This window comes from Neopsephotus bourkii, unplaced genomic scaffold (genome assembly GCF_033783945.1).
Source record: "Neopsephotus bourkii isolate Nb327-2 ecotype Australia unplaced genomic scaffold, CSIRO-AGI_Nbou_v1 NB_1248, whole genome shotgun sequence".
NCBI lineage: Eukaryota > Metazoa > Chordata > Aves > Psittaciformes > Psittacidae > Neopsephotus > Neopsephotus bourkii.
The window spans coordinates 2,364,943-2,385,108 of NW_026901733.1; the positions used below are offsets into that span (position 1 = coordinate 2,364,943).

The window sequence follows — 20,166 nt, forward strand, 5'->3', positions numbered from 1 at the left end:
AGAGTTTACAATTGCACCAGGAGCACAGATAGCTTCTTACAATGATTTTTTTTTTTTTAATTGCTTAAAACAGTGACAACAAATTTCTTTCTAAACCCAGTATGTAAAAGGGATTTAAGCTTACTCCAGTGAGAGGAGTTCAAAAGTATTGAAAGCTAATACGTCTTATTGGCTTGCAGGACAAAGCTTGTTCTCTGGGATCAAATAATCACTTTTAGGAATAGATACAGTTTTGTTCCAGTGTGAGAACAGCCCAATAGGTGTGTACAAATAAAAATATATACATACGCACACATATGTATACGTGTTAGAGTGTGTGTGTGTGTGCACATCCGTACATATAGCTGTATCTCATTACAGATGTTTTAAAAATATGCAACATAATGTGAAAAATGTTGTTCTAGTACAGACAATTCAGTTTGGGTAGCAGCATTTGGTAGTTCCCCACTGCTGTGTACCAGGAAATGATGCATGTGGAATAATCCCTTGCCTATGCCACAAAACTCCATTTACATTGATGAGAGCAGGCTGCCAAAGCTCAGCTGATTGCAACTGTGCTGTCTCTATCAGTAGATGAGCTTAAATACTATTAAACCATCAACTACTATTTAAATAAATCAGCGATTAACCAAATACGCTGATAGCTGCAGCAGCCCGAAGTTGAACCTTCATGTAAATCACAGAATCACAGAATGGTTTGGGTTGGGAGGGACCTTAAAGGTCATCTAGTTCCAAGCCTGCTGCCATAGGCAGGGACACCTTCCACCAAGCTGATCAGGCGGTTATGTGCTTTCCAGCTAACACAGTGCAGTAAAATGCATTTCTCTTAATTATGCAGGATATCACAGCACAGATTTTAGCAAGAATAAACATTCATCTTACAAAGCAGCTGGCCACCGGTCTCAGCTCAGGCAGGGAACAATACCAGGGAAATCGGCTGAGGCTGCTCAGTGCCAAAGTGCTTTCCAGAATAAAAATAAGAAGGATTACTCCACTGGGAGGTGCTAGCAGGAGATAGCTATGCCTACACACCCCAAATAGGTGCAGATACCTTTTTATGTTAAGTGTTTTATTATGTAGGAGAATTATTATTATTGCAGCTGAAGCTGCATGGCTCTGGGATATTTCAAAGCAGATGAGGTAAATGAAGCAAAATTAAAACTGCTGAAGAGGGGGGAAAAGGTTGTTAAGTCATAATTCAAAATGGTAACACATGAGTTTTGGTCTTCAAAAGAAAAATTTATCAGAAAATTAACTTCTTTTTTTCTACCATTCATAATATGAAAAATAAAATGGAAAGAAGAAAAAGGGACCATCTCCAAAGCAGATAGCATTCTGCAGCTTACTGTGCATCTTTTAATGTATGTGACCAGCATGGTAAAGAACTGTAATTTGTGTAAACTCAAACGTATGCTAAGCAGGAAATTTCTGTAGTGCTCTTTCTATTGAAAGGGAGATCAGACTCAGTTCCACAAGGTTTTATTTTCTGGGAGATCAGATGCTTTGAAGGCTGACGAAAGCAGTTTGGTTTCTATCAGATCTCACAACCCCTTTGGGAATGCCCTCACTGAAATGCCACCCAGACAAAGGGAGCACTTTGTCCTATTGACCAAACTTGGGTTATTGTTTTTCAGTCTTCTGATACTAATTGGATATTCTGCCTCTGCAAGTTTTTTAATTTAGAAAGAATAACAATAAAATCTAAATTCTGCACATCACTGAGAGTAAATGGATTCCAGTAATGGAAAACATGTAGCTCCCAATACCTGGGCACCCAGCCAGTCCAGCTTGGTAGTAAGCATACATCTTCATTAATTCTCATTTAGAGACAAATCAATTGATTTTAGCAGTGTAAGCTCAAGTAATGTGAACCACCATTCAGATGGAAAGGAAAAAAACACAGGGATTTTGCTCCTACTTGGAATACTGGATGTGTGTACATCCACTGGCTATTGGCCTGCATGCATCTGCTTAAATCTGAGGCCTCAGCTGAGTGAAGGATGCTGAACTGTACTCCCTCATGTCCTGCATTTCCCTGGCAGAGCCAAATCTGCTGGCCTTGGGGTTGGAATGCTGATTTTACCTACTTTCCCAGGCTTTTCGGGGCTGAAGGAAGCTCACTGGGTGGGAGTAGGCAAGAAGTTGTGTTAAATCACAGAGACATTCATTCAGAAATCTGGTTTTAATGTTTGACATACACCTACGGAGATTAATTAATTTTGAATTAGTCCAAATTCAAAGGCTTAAAAGCCACTTACTTTCTGCATTGTTAGTGAATGATAATAAGCTCATCAGAATTTATCATAACAATTACACTGGGAGTTTCAATACTCTGAATGCTGTATACTTTTACAAGTTTATGGAGGAAAGTTTTCATCTACTTGGATCTTTTCAAATATTACTGGAAAGCTTAAAAAGTGCTATAGAATAAGGGGTTTGGTTGGGTTTTTTTTGTTTCACATTTTAAAATTTTGGGGTTTTTTCCAAACTTTAGTTAAAACCCCCATATTTTTATGTTATTGTATGTAATTTTTAACCCAAGATGAAGGTCTAAAGCAGTCTTCTTGACAACTGAAGGAGAACACAGAGCAGAAGATCTCAGAGAAAGTCTCTGTAGATTATGTAGAAAAATAAAGGTACACAAAAGGAAAGTTTTTTGGTGAGCTAAGCCCATTCCCCTGTATACCAAGAGTGTACCCCCTCTGGCTAGGATTTCATCTGAACCCACTGAGTTGGGCATCAGTAATGAGATAATATTGAAAGTACGCATCATTAATTTTTAAGAGAGCCACCGCTAGAAGAAAACACAGACTTTGTAAAAAGTGTGATAGACCTGTCAGGGCTACATTTTAACACCAAAACATTTTTATTTTCATGTCCCCATAGAGTCGGTATCTGTTTAAGTTAGAGCAACACTCATTTATTGTGCAGTTTCACACAGTACCCAGGGGAAATTTGATGCAAAGTTTAGCTCCTTCATATCAACTGCACATGCCTGCCACTGCATAATCAGGGCAAGTATTTTCAGAATATCTCAGAATAATAAAACAGCAGCTTTTTAACATGTTCATTACAAAAAAGAATAAAAAGTTTAGCATGGAATGCACCAAGTGTGTGTGTGGGTTAAAATTTTTGTGAACATAGGAAAAAATATTTGTGCTGTAACTCACTATTCCGTTAAGGTATAACGCGTTATTATCACTTTTTGATATAAAAGTCACAGAAGCTCAGAAGGTCTGTAAAAGTTTGGATCACTGGATATGACACTTGCTGTTCTGATGAGCTTATCCTCAAACAGACAAGAGAGACCCACAATTGGAGGCACAGGCTATGAATAAGAACAGAGAGCTGGTAAGGATCAACATTTATAACTGATTCTAGGTCACCTGATTCCCATCGAGTTCCTTGAATATTTAGTCACGTCTCCCATTGTGATTATGGTAGCATTTCTGTTCAAGTAATTAATCAATTATATTGAATTCTGTGTCATTTTTGTCACACCTCTCCCACAAGTTTATGCATGCTTAGTCCAAAAGCGCAATTCTCTGCCTGCATCCCAGCGTGCTTAGAACTTCAGTGTGAATAACACACTTTCGGGAATGCTCTGCAGAAAGTAATGAATGGGGTTGGTTTTCATTCCTAGTGAGTCATGTTTGGGCCAGCAATGATTTTCATACAGTTTAGGTTGTTTTCTCTTGCTTAAGAGGACAGATGTGATTAAGCACATCCAGAATGTCAGAACCAGGCCTTTTGAAAAGGGAACCTAACAAGAACTAAAATAATCTGTAATTTTCTCACTTTGGTCTTTTGAGATTAAGGTACATCATTCGTAGCCATACACATTAGATTTCTTTTACCTTTTCTTTCTAACTTCTATTCTTGGGGAAAAAACATACTTTGACTTAAAATAAAACTGAGCACAGGTATTTTGCTGATATATTTGCTCATGTCTCTTTCGTCCTTGTCCTTTCCACATCTGCTTCTGTTGCTTCTTGGTTGTGCTTACAATGTGTATTTTGCTTCTCTTTGCCATTTACTGCTTTTCTTCCTGTTCTGTTCCCAAGCGGATCACCCACAGCTGCAGTCACTTAGGATGTCTCTGTCTCTGCCACCATCCCCCTGGCCAGGAGTGCCAGCACAACTGAGCAGTGCCAGGACCAGCTTTACCTGTGGGCAGGTGTCCCTGTGGTGGCAGGGCTCCCAGGGAAGACATGTCTCCAGCCTTACACCTGAACATGGTTCTCTGTTGCTGCACTGATGGTCAGATGGCCGCTCAACCTAGATCTGTGCTGTCAGCAGCAGGAGGAGAAGTGGGTACCAAGGCAGTGTGTCTCATGTGGGCTCAGTGCTCCTGTACCTGCAGCTGCAGAAGGTGCCTGCCATGCTCCTGTCCTCAGACTCAGCCTCTATGCCATTTTGGAGCAAGCCAGTACTTCCCATAGTCATTTTGTACAATGTCAGAAAAGATCTTAACAGGAATAGTCTTTGTTTGAGTGCAAACTACTTGTTCTAAAGAGATAGTCCTGCTCAATACTCAGGCCCTGGTCAGCTGGCTGCCTCCCCTGATGTCCTGACACTCACCCCTCCATTTCCCCATCCCAGGCTTGCAGAGTTTACCCCGGCTGGTTGATGCTCCTACATGAGTCGTGTGGAGCTGATTCCCTCCTGGGTCAGGCACTAATTCTGTCTGTGATTACATGCCAGAAATCTATTTCTGAGCAGCCTGGTGGCCCAGTAAGACAGGCAGGACCAGCCTCTCCCACATGCATCTGCCTTCCCCACAGTCTTAACCCGGTCCAATGTTTTCTTAGTTTCCCAACCAGAAATCTCCATCACTAATCAGTGTTTTCTTACCCCTTCCTTGGCTTCCACACTTGTACCAGCCCAAGCAAAGATCCAGGGAGGACCAAGAAGCTTGCAACTTGCCTTCTCTTCCAAGACTTGCATTGAAGGGAACTTTGAGAGAGGGACCTTGAGAGTTGTCTGTTAGAGCAGTGTCTTTTCCAGAGTGTGAGAGAACAGGCTCTTCTGCTGACTGCACCACCACCTTTCTTCTTGCTCCTAAATCCTTTTATTCCAAATGACCAGTGATTACTGCCAAGTATATTCTTTCAGATGTGTATATGAATATTTGGAAAGTGATCCAAGATGGGGTAATGGGTAGTTAGGGCCCTGGATGTGTCTAATGTAAACAAGATGGGAGGCAGCTGCAAGGGCTTGGGGGTAGACCCCGCGCTTAGGGTATGCCAGGGTGCCCTAAAGGGCTGTAGTGACAATGCAGGGTGCTTCAGACTCAGCTACCTTCAGAATTAACCTAATAACGAGTTGTAGAGGTGGCCTCAGAGAGGAATCCTGTAGTTCTTGACTTTGCTGATTTAAAGTCATGGGAGTTTTCCATATGTAAGATTTGGCCCAAACCTATTCTTAGTACTTGAGTACATTTCATAGCTTACAGTTTGTGATTCAATGGGGAAGTTCTCATGCCCCTTCATGCCCCATTTATCAGCATAGCTGCCTTGAAACTAAAATAAATGACCTTGGAAAGGAGAACTTTATGTTACAAAAGCACTCTTACAATATGAATGGTAAGCATGTGAATATTCCTGAAATATGATTAAAACAAAACCCAGGAGACTCAAATATTGAAGTAACAGTATCTTTCCTATATTCAGTCCAAGCAGAATTTAAATATGCTGCTGGCAGTCTCTAGAAATAACACTAAATGTGATGCCAGAGTATCCAGCAGAAAAGGTGCAGCACATCAATGCACATGGATTCTCTTAGGTTTCCTTTAGCCATGTGAATGAAAGGGCATAATTGGATATCAGCAGTAATGGTAATTGTGTCATTGATTCAGTGATTAGTTAAGTGCAGTGTTGTTCTTCCATGGTGGAGAGCAACAGGAAGTTAAAACATATATAATAAAGTCTCAATTATTAAAATAAGTCTGGGTTAGTTTGTCTTTGAAAAAGGGTCTTGCATTAGGAGAATGACAGTAACTTCCTAGAGCAGAACTTTTCAGGTTGTTTGGTTTTGGTTGGGGAGTTTTTAAAATATTTTTATTCTTCCTATCCTTGTCCCTGGGCTCTGTGACAGATTTTACATCTCTGTGGACTTTGAGGTTGATGGATTTACAGAGCATTCTTGTGTTTGTCTCAGGTTTTCAGTATGCCTTTATGGTGCCGTCCTTCCAACCCCAGCCTATTAGCAGAGGGCAGACAGACCCAGCCCTGTGCAGTGACACTGACATAAAGAGTGACTGAATGTGAAGGGACTGTGTAGACAAAATATTTCGGGCAAAGCAGTAAAGCAGTCATTAACATTGAGAGCAAAACTTCCATAGGTTTCGGTGGATTCAGGCTCAGGTTTTCTTCTTCTTCTCTGCACTGTATTTTTGGCATTTTTGAGTAATTCCTCTTTCTTCTGGACATTTGAGACCTCAGTTTCTCCGTCCATCCTGATTTCAGGGTAGAGTTGGCAGAGAAGAAACTGCTTTCTACTGAAAATACAGCTATTGAATGCCACAGCTGGGTCTTTAAGGTTTTTCCCGATGAGTTTTGTTAGAGGCAGGTGAAGCACTGCATTTTATTCATCCTCTTTAGTCAGCTAGACCATCGGCTGGTATTTCGAGTTTCCAGTGCTGTTTTGACCTACTCTTAGATAGTGGATTTCTCTAACTTCATAAACACACTTGAGAATGCAGATGTTCATCATACAAAGCAGAACAAACGTGTAGGTGTTTTTATTTTGCCAATTCTCAATAATACCTGCCTAGAGAAATATTAAAACCATATGTACATATAGTGCTTTTCGAATGATATATAAAACACTAATTCACTGGGGTTTTTTTTTGTGTGTTTTTTTTTTTTTAATTCATTTAAATGAATATATGAAGAGTTTATAATTAAAAATGCTAACAACCATTCTTGCAGAGCATTTTGCTTGAGGGGATGTAACTTGCCAGTGCCTGACCCTGACTTACCCAAAGCTGTCTTACTTCATGAAAAAGACATTGTAAGGATAAATGGCTGGAAGCCAGCATCAGGCAGATTTAATTGAGAAACAAGTGTGAGTGATTAGCCATTGGAACAAACCATGAAGAGAAGTGGAGGGCTTTCCATGTCTGGATGTCTTCAAATCAACAATCAAATCTCACATGGAAGAAATGAGTAATCAAACAAACATTTTGGGGGCCTCAACAAAGGGTAACTGCATGAAAGCCTATGATCTATAGAAGATTACAGTGTGTAATGATTCCTTCTGGCCTGAAGTCTGAGCTCAGGTCAAATTAAAATGCTGATAACAAGTGTGACTTTCTGAACCCTGAATTCCCTTGCAGATCTTTTTCTCGAAGTCTGACAAACTCTGAATGTACAACTATTGACTGAGTGTGGAAATTATTTTAAAAAAGACCAGTTTTGAAAAGTTGCCAAGAAAATCATAGGCCCACATGTTACAGTGGACAGCTGTTGGTGAAAACCTCTCACAGCAGAGAGAAGCTGGTTTTATCCTAATGGGCTATCAAGGAGACCCACTGAAAGGCAGTCTGCACTCCACTGTCTCTCTTTGGCTCAGAAACCTGTTGGTGACCCCAGGTATCAGACCACGATAATTCTTTGACCCAGTGAGTTATTCTAGATGGATATCAAATGTAAATGCTGCCAGGATTTGATTGTCTTCATGCTTGGAAATTCCAAGGACAGAAAAACCAACTTGTAAGTCATCACCACTTCCCCCAAAACACGAGAACAGACTATTATGGGAAGCAAACCATTAAAAGCACTTTATGCTTTAGATGTTTGTGGTGATATAGTCTCCAGTCTTAAGACCAGCAGACAAACACCACTCAGGACTGTGAGTGCTCTAAAACCACTGCAATTACCCTCCATGACAGTAACTTTAGCATAGCAAGCTATAAGTTCTCCATAGCAATGACGGGTTCCTAGCCAGTCCGTATTCAAAATATCCATATGAACAGTGGCACATCTTCTGGCCATATGTAATGAATGAATAGTAATTAGAGGAAGAAGATTTCAGTAGCTTTTCTCCTAGCAGTAAATTATAGTATGTGAGATATTAAAAGAGCTGCAGCTCCATTTTTGTAATGTTTTCCTTGCAAAATAAGCAGATCCATGTTTTAATTTCTGGCTAGCACTCTAACCAGTGGTTTGGGGTTTTTTCAAAATTAGAAAGAAAAATTGGTTCCTTTGGTGCATGGATTCCTGTGATCTAAAACCACAGTGAGATATTTCCCCTGTTATCAATATGCCGCTGCTTGCTTTAAGTCACTAACTTCTGAAACATTTTATCAAATGTGCCTGAAATAGAATGTTTCATGTGGAAATAAATGAGTTTGTGAAACCCTTTTAATTATTTTACTTTAGTGAAAAGATTAAAATCTAATTCTCTCTTGCTCCATGTTGTAACCTAAAAGAATATAAGAGAGATTAATCATTTTCATGCCAAAACCAGAACAAAGTCTATTTTTCTGTTTCCCCCACGCAATCTGAAAGCCATCAAATTCACCCGCCCACCTACTGTGTGTATGAGCTGAATATTGTCAAGTACAAATTAGGGATCTGATCTAGCAATTGCTTCTGAAAGCAGTCTTACAGAGCGAGGCTGGCTGCGGTGGGGAACCACAGGGTTGATTTAAAGCTTGCAGAAACACTTCCCTAGCACGCTGCGGATGTAGGCTCTCAGAGAAATGAAAAGTCTCTGAGTGCAAATATGGCTCACCTCTAGTTGTACCTGTAATAAAAAATGTTACTGCCTCAATTTTAGAAAAACTTAACATCGTTAAACAATAAAACGGCATGATGAGGTTTTGGAAAGGAGGATGTGCTTGTTTTGAGGGGCTGTTTGGGAATCAGGTTGGTGAGAAACTACACCTTAAGAACTGTGTCTTTTTGAGTTTATATTCAAGGCTCAAGTTTGAGCCTTGTAGTGCCCTTTGCTCCCAGTGAACCTAGCAAGACTTCTGCCGCACTCCCAAGGAAGCTGGTTGCTGGGAATAGACTAAGGAATAAGGTCTTATATGTAGCCTACTGGCCCTGGGGCTACAGCTGGTGAATACCATGCCACACACTGCAGAGCTATGAAAACCTTGATTACAATTTGGTTTGCTGTAATTTGCACTTTCCATTTGTACTGTGCATTTTAAATCAGGTGTGCATTCATGCGTCAATTATCAAGAATGAGCATCACAAAGTGTCGAGCTTTTTATGAAGCTTATTCAACGCTAGCAGATTTTTAATGTCTGTGATTAGTTGCAACCAAAATTACAGTAATTGAAACAAAATTATATACAAAACAGGATAGAAGGCTTTTACATAAGAATGGGGCAAATGATACAACAAATGCCAAATTGATTTCTAATGCCGGTTCAAACAAAATGTTTATAAGAATTACTTATGCTTTGATCTCAGTACTGAAAAATGTGAAGATTTTGTTTATTAAAAAATACTTGAAAGCTATTAAGCTCTCTGTTATAGGAGGGCATGTCCATATTTGTATATGCTTTAGAGTGACACTAAAATTGGAAGTTTCTTTTATGCAGCATAGTGAGCATCATTCACAGCAACAGAGGAATCCCAAATGTAGTGGGGAGTTCTGTATCTCAAAGTCTCCTTTTGCTCAAAGTCTCCAGCTCCCAAATGTTGTGTCTGTTCTCTGAAAACCATCATTTGAGCTGGGGATTCTACAGTGCTGGTTTTGCAAAAGGGTTCTAGAAACCATGGGGTGATATGCTGTGAGGCAGCCCACACATTAGGACTACTCCTAGGTAAGAAAATTTTGACATCTTCAGGAACACTTCTTTTGCTGAGCAGCCACAGAACAAACAGATCCTAGACATTAAGCCCAGTAGGTAACTTGGTGAAAAAAAATCCAGCCACTTGTTCAGTGCCATTTTTGTGTTCCTGCGGATATTTCCCAAAGCAGATATATTAAATATATATATATATTTGCTTTGATTAATTGGTATTTCCCAGTCTTGAAAATGCTGCTAAAGAAACTCACAAGCAGCTGTCTTGTGGAGGCTTTACATAAGAAATAATACTTAGTACCCTTGAATCCAGTCCTAAGCACTGCACTGCTTTAGACCAGTTTATCCCCAGAATCTTCTGTAACATCTGGCTGATTGTTGTCTGTTTTCCCTGGCTCTGCTCCATGCTTTTGAGTAATGTCTCTCACCAGCTCACTCAGTGGCTTCACTATGAAGAGATTTCCTGCTAAGTTTCAGATTTTTCCTGTGCCTCTCAGGTATTCTGGGTTACCTAACGGAATTAGTCTGGGGCCCCTGGCCGTGATTTGACTGATAGGAAAAAGGGTTTCTGTTCCCTGGACTCCATATTTGATGTTTATTCACCTGATTTTCATTCAGTTCATGCCTGCCGCATATATGTTTCAACACATTTCATCACCTGCTTTCCTCTGAAACACTGCCAAATGCCACTTCACTTTTACAGGAACGTAAAGGAGCTTGCACTAAACTTGCTTCTGACCCCAGGGAAGCTGACTTCTTCTGAGTTAACCTCACCTCCAGTCTCTGCAGCTGTAGTGGAGGCATTGCTGCAACTCTTCTCCTCCCTTCTGAAAGGATTGAAGGAGAAAGGCACAGAGATCTCCACAGAGATCCCACTGCCTGATTTTCTTCCAGTGCTGCAGGCGATGGAGCTGGTTGGTGCTTTAGAGCCATGAATCCCAGAACGAGCTCCAGCTTCAAGGTGCTTTGCCAGCACAGGGTGGTAAAGCAAGGCAGGCAAAGGGGCTGGGGCTTTGGGCTAAACATGCTAGCCCAAAGATCAGGGGTTCACTATTACCTTTCCTCCAAGCATCCTGTGTCCTTCAGCATGTCAGTACAGGTTAAAAGATACCTCTGCCAGGAGATCCACCCAAATACTTATCTGGAGTATTTACCTGCAGTGTACCTATCTCCCCATGACTATTAATAATCTAATTAACAGTGTAACTAACTACTCCTTTTTATCTATAAAAATCATTATAAATTAAATCTGTTTGAAATACCTGGAAAAGTTACTAGTATAACTCTACTTTGTAGAGGTACTGCTCAAGGATAAATGCATAAAAGTTTGTGGGGTTCTCAGCTCATGTCCTGGGGGCTGTAACAGTGTCAGAGGCAATTCAAGCATGGAAAAATACTAACATGTGGAAAAAGCCAAATCAGTAGGTTACTTTCATGTACTTGGGGGTAGGATGTTTGCTGCACATTTTAGAGGTTGACTGTGAACTTGTTTATCAAGAGAGACAGGCCTATGACACAGCTAACCTTTACTAGAACTATAGACTCAGCTGTTGTGGTAAAGGGGAGCAGCTGCTTTGGCCCCTGGGGAGTAGCTGATGTAGAAATGACTCTGTGCTTAGTAAGAATTGAGCATGTAAAAACTCCCCTAGGCCATAGGAATGAGGTTTTGAGCCCCTGAAGCTTGATTAAAGCCTGAAACGTGTATCTTTTGTAGGCCATTTTGGTTTTGGTTTTTGAGGAAGGCCAAACCCTTAAGAAGTTTCTATTAGATGTCACCTGCTTATTTCTCATTATTAAAAATAAATTCTCTCATCCTCCCTGCAGTAACAAGTAACAAATACAAGGCAGTACATAACAAACGCATTATTTCAGAGCACTTCACTGCAATTTCACTTGCGACACTAGACGACATGTTAGTCTGTCACTAGAATGATGCCAGATTGCAGCCAGTGAGGATCTGACTGCTAATTTTCCTCTCCCAATGTTCTGTACTATTTTGAAAAGAAATGATTTTTAATGAAAATTCCATTAACATTATTCTCTTTCACTACCGTTAGCTGAGAAGGTTCCATTGACTTTATTATAAAATCATCTTTCAAATAAACTTATTCTGATGTCTTCTTGTTCTGATGATGAGAAAAATCTCTGAATAATGTGAGGGGAATAAAAATGTGCTGCCCTTCTTTTTCCATAAGGAACATATTGTAAAAGATACCACCTCCACCAGAACTGCTTTTGTGAGAGCATTTGTGGCTTCCTTGATAGCAGGGCTGTAAGACAACTATTTTTTCTATCTCAGAGCGGCTCTCTGACATATCCCATTTGATACCTGATGAGACTGCACAGCCAGCTTAAATTGTTCAGCACCAGATTCTCAGCCTGTGTAAAAAGCCCCAGCTCCATTAACTTCACTGGAGATGTGTCTATTTACACCAGCTGGCATAGTGTGAAATGCAGCTATTGTCTGTGGAGCGGAGAGGATATGAAATGTCAGAGAGGCAGCCACTGACAAAGAGATTATATTTGACAACAAAAGAGGAGCAGAATGAAATCTCCATTACTTTTTTTAGTGTTGCTACTAGATGCTTTCCCCTAACTAATGCCACAAATCTTTTCCTCCTACAAGCAGCAGGCTTGTGTTAGCACAGATCACAATTTAGTGTGCCAACAATTTCTGAGGACCCTTCTAAGGAAAGTCTTAAGGTTTATTTAAACTTTCTTGCATTTGCATGTTGCAACAATATTAGACCTAAGATCTACAAGTATTCATCCCAGATGTTAAAAAGCCAAGATTTTCTTGTCAAGGGTAACAAAACAGCTCACAGCAAAATTCCTGGGAAGCCTGTACACCTACTGAAGAGTGTTGGATAGGCTTCTTTGCTGTGGCCACACCATATTCTCATCCAAGACAATAAAGCCCTGGGGGCATACCACAGAGGCAGCAGGCAATTCATGCCAGGCATGTCCAGCTGCTTATTTGGTGGATGACGATAACCCTAATTCTCAGCAACAAGCTCTTTCTCTCTCGAAGCTCAGTGGCTTAGGGGAGCTGAATCATTGTTTTTATCAGATGACATTCTCTGTTTCTTCTGCCATACAGCAAGGAGCACATTGCTGATTAGAAAATAAAGGTTTTTATTGCCTCCTCTCTGCAAATGTCATAAGGTATGACAAGGTACACATTATCCTTTCTGGCCTTCTAATGACTTGTCTATATGTTTTTTTGCAGTCCAAGCTGCCCCTTCACTGCAATGGAAGTGGAAGGTGAGGCAGGAGCATCTGTGGCTGCAGTCAGCTTCAAGCAGAGGAGAAATGCCTGCCTAAGCTTGTTCCTACTTAGAAACCCAAGGGATGCATTCAGTCATCTCCTTCACCAGATATGGGTCAGATTTACGAAGAATTACTATTTTTTGCATCATGGCAATAGGTCAGTTTCAAGGTCTCCAGCATTGTTTTATTAATGAAAGCTAAAGTGGTTGAGAACTGCAAATTAGGAGACCTTAACAGCATTTACCCTAATCTCCAGATCTGTTGTAGGTCACGTATGGGGGAATATGGTTTCACACAATTATAAATTAATGAGGAGTATGTTATTAGTGACAATAAACTCTTTGTGGTTTATGGTTTGCTGAAGAATGTTTTTAAGAAGAAGACTTTGTGCTCTCAGGGCAGTTTATGTTGGAACAAGAGTGTCTGTAAACTGCAGGTGTCTCATTAAATTCTGCTGGTGATTAGAAGAAGCAGCCATGTGCAGAGATGTTCATCAGGGGCTTCATGATTTGTGCTGTCATGCTTGTTTTTTCCCTAATAGTTACACATTACTTAGCATCAATGCTCAGCTGCTGTGAGCAGAGCTCTGCAAAAACAGCCAGCTTCCACTCAGAAGCGAGTGGCATGGAGCCAGCTATTGATTTATAGACTGACACATACCCCTTCATAATGACCATGAGAATGTTTGCCACTTACCTGTTACCTTTCTTCAGGAGTATGTTAAAAATAATTTCCCACTTGGTAAACATAAGCACACAGCATAATATTTTTACTGTTCGTTTGCATAGAGAGATCTGCAAAGGGCTGCTTTATACAGAGAGAGAGGTTGAGAAAGTTTGTCAGTATTCCCAGTTCTGGTTAAATGGTTTGGCCTGAAGGCAAGATGGATACATGCCCATTTCTTCCCAGCATCAACATGTGTTTGAAAACAGCAACTTGGCATAATGCTTTAAAAAAACCAAAAACTAAACACAAAACAGCAACCCTTTTGTATCTGCCACATATTCTACTTCTTGGGGGTGAAAAAGCAGTAATATTCAAGCTTCTAACAGAAGTGATACATTGTTTAGAATCTTGCTATGTCTTATTCATCTGAGCAACTAAAAGGCGTTTATTTTTATATTTCTGTGGAGTTTAGTTTATAATTCTCTGCTAGTTACATGACAGCTACCTTTTGAATTCTTTGTGCCTCCAGTGCTTGGCTGCTCCCTTTTTGTCCTTAATCTCGCAATTGTGCCCAAGATAAAGGAGGAGCAGTGGGGTTTTCTTAGCACTGAGGTTCTGTCTGGGAGGAATAATCTAAGTCACAGTAAAGGGTACAAAACTGTTTGGCTTGATTCCAAGTTTTTGTTATATTGAGGTCTTTCAGTGGACACAGGTTCTCCTCCTGCCCCTGAAGGGCTTTTACAGAGCAGGTTGGAGGGGTCCAAATGTAAACATATGCTCAGGCATTACCTATTACTGGTCCTGTCCAGCGCCTAGCACAATGACGCCCTTATCCACTTAGCCTAATAGAGTCTACAAAATGTTTGAACCATGACCAATTTGTCCTAGAAGTTCAGATGGTGACTAACTTCTGGGATTCTAGAATTTTACAGAGGATTCATCCTGTTGGCAATGCAGTTCCTTGGCATTCATGAAACTCTTGTTCTCCCCATTCCTCAGCTTCCATAGAGCCTAAGTTGGCTTTGGCTAGGCCAGAGTGTGAAATCTGTCCTTCAACTTAGTGTAGAAGATGCCTACAAACAACTGCATGGGGCACTTGTTAGATAGAGACCAAATATGTGCTTTTGGCTCCTTCCCATGAAGAACAGCCACTGTCACAAGAAACATTTGGTATTAATAGTTAGAAAAGACCATCATGTTTCTCTGATTTTTAAACCCTGGTTGGCATTTTTGAAGGGCTGCATGCTAGCAGTGGGACATGGAGGTCCCCTAGTCCAACCTCCTGCTTAAAGTGTGCCCAATTAGACCAGATTTCTCAGGGCCTTGTCCTGTCAAGCTCTACTATCTCCAAGGAAGCAGACCCCACAACCTCTCTGGGACCCTGTTCCAGTTCTTGACCCTCTTCACAGTATAAAACATTTTCTTAGTACTGAGCGGGAATTTCCCATGTTCCAGTTTGTGCTGATTGCCTCTCATCCCACCACCGCACACTTTCAAGAAGAGTTTGGCTCCATCTTCTTTGCATGCTCCCATTAGCTGTACACAGCACTCACTTCTGAAGGCTAAATGAGCCCAGTACTGTGAGCCTCTTGTCATCCCTGTGCAAGAGAGAAGCTGTATTCTTTTGATATGCCTTTCTTTTCCTAATGAAAAGACACCATTATCTTCTGCTTTTAATAACGCTTCAGAGTACCAGAAATGTCCACAGAGATGCACACAAGCACCCTTTAAAAGCCCATACCTACTGATGTGGCATTGCTCCAGCTCTGTTCTGCACTCCAGTATCATTTGCAGCTTGAGAATATGCACTCAGAACAGCTAATTTAAATATTTATAGCTGTGTAGGTTCACACTCCAGCTACCACACTTTCATCCAATGCCCTAGCAGGTACGTGTGCCTGCACTGAAATCCCTGCTGGTTCCAGAGAGTCCATGTGACCTGGCTGACAGCTTTGTGAACTCCTGGACTACAGATTACACACAGCCTTGCTATTCTTTGCTGTCTATAATATGAAAAGATAAAGGCCAACAAATTCTTTCTACTCCTTTCCGCTTTCCAGAAAAAAATGCCTTATTTTGTAGTGATTATTCAGACAATTCTTATCTGTTTCCCACATGGAAAAGCAGATAATATTAAATTCACCACTATAATCTTTTTGCAGCATGCTACGTTATGAGAGTAGGTCTTTCTCAGCAAAAATTGTGTGAGGCTGTCAAAATCCTGGAGCTGTGGGAACAGGATGTACTTGGTAGATGAGGAACTTCCATGGAGCCACGTTTGTGTACTTTCATTGCCCTTTTGACATGATGTGGTGTTCCTCTGAGGCACCAGTCTCAGTGTGGGAAAAGCTATTGAAGCCCGTTACAGAGGAGCAGAAGGGCAAGAAGTGGGGTGAGCTCCCCACACAGAGCCCACCATTGCACTGGGAGTGGGAAGACTCACAGTTATTAGACTTTCTGGAGGAGACACCTCAGCACTGGGAGCAGTGCTAGAGACTCACCTTCCAGCACTCTGTGAAGATGCATTACTGAAGCAGCTTTTATTTTCCAGTGAGCTTGAACTGAAGGGCTGAGGGAGTGAATGCTTGTAACTGATTGCTTAATAACCATCGCTATTGATCTGTCTGCTCAGCACCCAGGTGGAGAAAAGAAGAAGAACCCGTGCATGCCCCTGAGCTCCCTGCCTGGCCTCCAGCCGAGAGCAGGTGTCTGAGGTGGGAGCAGAGCCGCAGCCTCATTGCCTGCATGATAGGTGCCATCACTGAGACAGCAGTGTGGAGTGGTAGTGATGGACCGTGTCATGGTCCTTGAGGAACATCCCTGGATTGTTCCTGGGGTTGCACAGCCATGCATTGTCCTTTCCACAGAGATTTCAGCTAGGGAAAGAAAAAAAGCTCTGGGCTATAGTTCTGTACTCTCACCTTTATTAAATGAGCTTATTGTTCATATTACTCCTACCTCTGGCCATTTAAAACACAGGGAGCTCCTCCTCTCCTGCTGAAGTAAATCACAGAATCATAGAATCATAGAATAGTTAGGGTTGGAAAGGATCTTAAGATTATCTAGTTCCAACCCCCTGACACGGGCAGGGACACCTCCCACTAAACCATGTCACCCAAGGCTCTGTCCAACCTGGCCTTGAACACCACCAGGGATGGAGCATTCACAGCTTCTTTGGGCAACCCATTCAAGTGCCTCACCACTCTCACAGTAAAGAACTTCTTCCTCATATCTAACCTAAACTTCCCCTGTTTAAATTAAAACTTAAACAGGAGCACACACCAAAATGCCAGTTAGTTATGCTGGTGTAAATCCAACTTGAAGCTTAAAACATGCTAGTATCGCATGTGAATTCATGTAAGTACATATGCAACAGAAAATGAATGCAAAATAAATGAGGTGGGAATGAAGATCTGTCCCTGCAGAGCCTGTTTGCTGGCATTTCAGTAGTGTTTATCACTGTTCTGTCCAACTTTTGGCTTAATTTTTCTGCTTTGAGAAGTATCTACTGAAATAGCGATGGAAATTCATGCAGTATACTTGTATTATCTATTGCCTCTTCAGTGATATTGCTTTGGCCAATATGATACTATTCATCCAATATTTTCTGAAAGTTGGAAACTAGAATCTGATCCAAGAAGGTTAACTCTTTAATCACCTAGGAAAGCTCAGTGCAATCTGGTAAAAATGCAGAACTTGATTAGACCTTCTGTTAATTGTTCATTGTTTCTGTACACTGTGTTATGCTCATTCATCTTGCCAATTAGTCTTGCATTTTCCTAATTTATACAGACTATAATAGGAAAAATAAAAATACCAAGCATTTGTGGACTATTCACTGAGCATTTGTAACATGAAGTTACAGTTGAACTAACAGATTCATAAGGAACTCTGTGTGTACATACTGCCTTTACTCCACAAACAACTGAATATGAGGACTAAAAGAAAGAACATGGATATAAGTTTGTAATGATTATATTTAGTTCCTCTATGCTCCAGTCGAGATACACAGTTTTACCAAAAGTCAGTTGTCTCAATCCAAGTGAAAGTGTAACTGAACGTAGGTTGGGCAGAGCATTTACTTGTACATATGTAATCTAGACTCAGATTGGGTAATACTGGTATCTTTACATTAGAAGTAAAGTTCTGAGGTCTGGAGCTATTACATGGATATTTATTCAGTTATTGTCAGACACTGAGTCCATATTTGTTACACAAAGTTTGCTTTGCGTAATAAATATTTAGCCACTGAAGACTGTCATTAAATTAGAATAGTGCTTAATAACCCTTGAACAAGAGAGAAACATAAAAGCATATTTTCCCAGAAATTTATTTTCATAGGATAATAAAAAAAAAAACAATTTCCTAAGGACAAAGATACAACCTGAAATGTCTGACATAGTAATGGGAAAGAATTGACATACTTGTGAAATGTGGAGTAGTAAACATGTTTTTCTTTTTTCATTTTCTTTTGAATGGGAAAGAAGCAGAGGGCTTTAAATTATGCAAATACAGACAAATGGTAATTCATAAATGTACATGGGATATAGGTTGAAACATGAGTTTTCTCTGCTATTTACATTTAGCCAGAGAACCTCTTTAGAAATAAATATTCACCTCTGCTCTTTCCTGCAGCTTTGCATGTCGTACCTTTAAGAGAATGAACCCATCCTGAACTTGATGCAGTTTGGTCTTTTCCTGCTGCAGATGAATCTTGGAGAGATTATAACCATTTTAAGCAGGATGGGGGATTCTGTTTCTAACTAGCTACAAGCAACCGCCAAGGAACCAGCGAGGGAAAATGAGAGGTATTCACAACAGTCTCCAGCTTGGATTACATGTATCTTGAAAGCACTAGCAGCAGATGCTTGTGGAAGTGATTATGCACGGGATCATATGCACATCCTTCTGGCTGCTGTCACTACTTAGGCGCATTTGCAGTGTAAGAAGAAGCCCCTCCAGTTTACAGAGAAAAGAGCTAAAAGTACATTGCAGAAGGCACTTGTAACTGTGGAGTTTAAAGGAGACCAGAAATCACCCTCCTACTTAGGGGCCCAAGCCTGGAGGATCAAAACTTTAAGCAAACTACAGGATTATGGACTGCAGCCCTTCAGGGATTTCAACATTTCCCCTTATGTTAATTTACAGACATAACAACACTTCTACTGAGAAAAACACTCTTTTGTCCTTCTTTTGGGGGGGGGGGGGAGCTGTTACTAATCAGGACAGTTTTCTGGATTTATGTAAATAGTAGTTCCAAAAGCTTTTGTTAAATTGTTTTATTCTGTCTATCCTTTAGGCTGAAGATGTCATTACACAGCTCCGCAGTCTGCTTGACAGATCCTTAGACACATACAACAAATGGCTTTGGAGATGCCTGCACTATATCCCCTGTGCTGCTGCACTTTTTTATTTTAAAGAACTGTAATAGAAGTGTTTGGGATTTCCACCCCATCCCCCCCAAAATCAATTTATTGACATTCACTGATTTTTCAGTATTGAGTCTCTTACTTGCTTTGTTTCCAGGTTCAGTTGTCCTGGGTTTTCATTCTTCCAAGCAACTTATTCTTTCCCCCTCTACATGTTGTTGACTTTCTGCTACTGAAAGCCTAGTAGCCTTTGTCCTGATTTCACTGAGGATCCAGGAAAGTGGCAGTGACGGAGGCTCCCGCAGAGTGATTTTGCTTATTGCTTGGACTTGCTTCAGGTCAGCCCTGACAGAGGGATTTCATCATTCATCTGTATGAGGCTTCCAAGAGCATGTGCTGAGATGGCTAATCTGATTGTATGCTTCCACTGATACTGCTTATGGGTTGTGGTTTTTTTACAAGGCTCCAATATTACAGCCTGATACTCATTAAAAGCTGCTGTTTATCGTCTTCCTGCCCATTACATACAACAATATGAGCTGCTGAAAGACAAGAGTCATGGTATGTAGCTTCTTTAATTTTTTTTTTTTTTAAACTACTGAAAAAAAAGGCAACTTGGGTCTACACTTTTTAACAAAGAAAAACAAATGCTATCCGTGAGGAGTCGCTAGCTCCTTCCAAGACATGACCCCATTTTTCATAAAGTCACAGAATCATAGAATGGTCAAGGTGGGAAAGGACCTTAAGATCATCCAGTTCCAACCTGTAGATAGTCTTTCTTCCACTCAGTATTTCTAATCACAAGAAAACAAACCCTTCCCTCTCTTTTTCCCCAGTCCCAAATATATGCGGCTGGTTGCTGCTACCAGCGGTGTATCTGAACGCCCCCACTGGAGGTGGGGGTCTGTGAATTCACACTAGGGATTAGTAACCTCTACTACGGCTATGGCAATGACCTGCTCTTCTGTGTTAGTCACCATTAACTCAGCCTCAGAACACAAGGAGACCATATAAATCCTTTGGGGCAAGGAGTTTTGTTCTGTTTCACATCACCCTAGTGCAGGAATATTGTTTGCAGATGTTTCTGCAGAGCAT

General features: G+C 40.8%; 1 protein-coding gene across 1 annotated transcript in view; it reads right to left on the reverse strand.

Moving 5' to 3' along the window:
- Positions 1-16,136, reverse strand: part of LOC133218326 (cytochrome b5) — a 52,041-nt gene extending 35,905 nt beyond the window's left edge. Inside the window, exon 1 of the mRNA XM_061364675.1 lies at positions 16,108-16,136. Coding sequence (XP_061220659.1) covers positions 16,108-16,121 — 14 coding nt within the window. The 5' untranslated portion in view covers positions 16,122-16,136. The remainder of the gene's footprint in view (positions 1-16,107) is intronic.
- Positions 16,137-20,166: the final 4,030 nt, after the last annotated feature.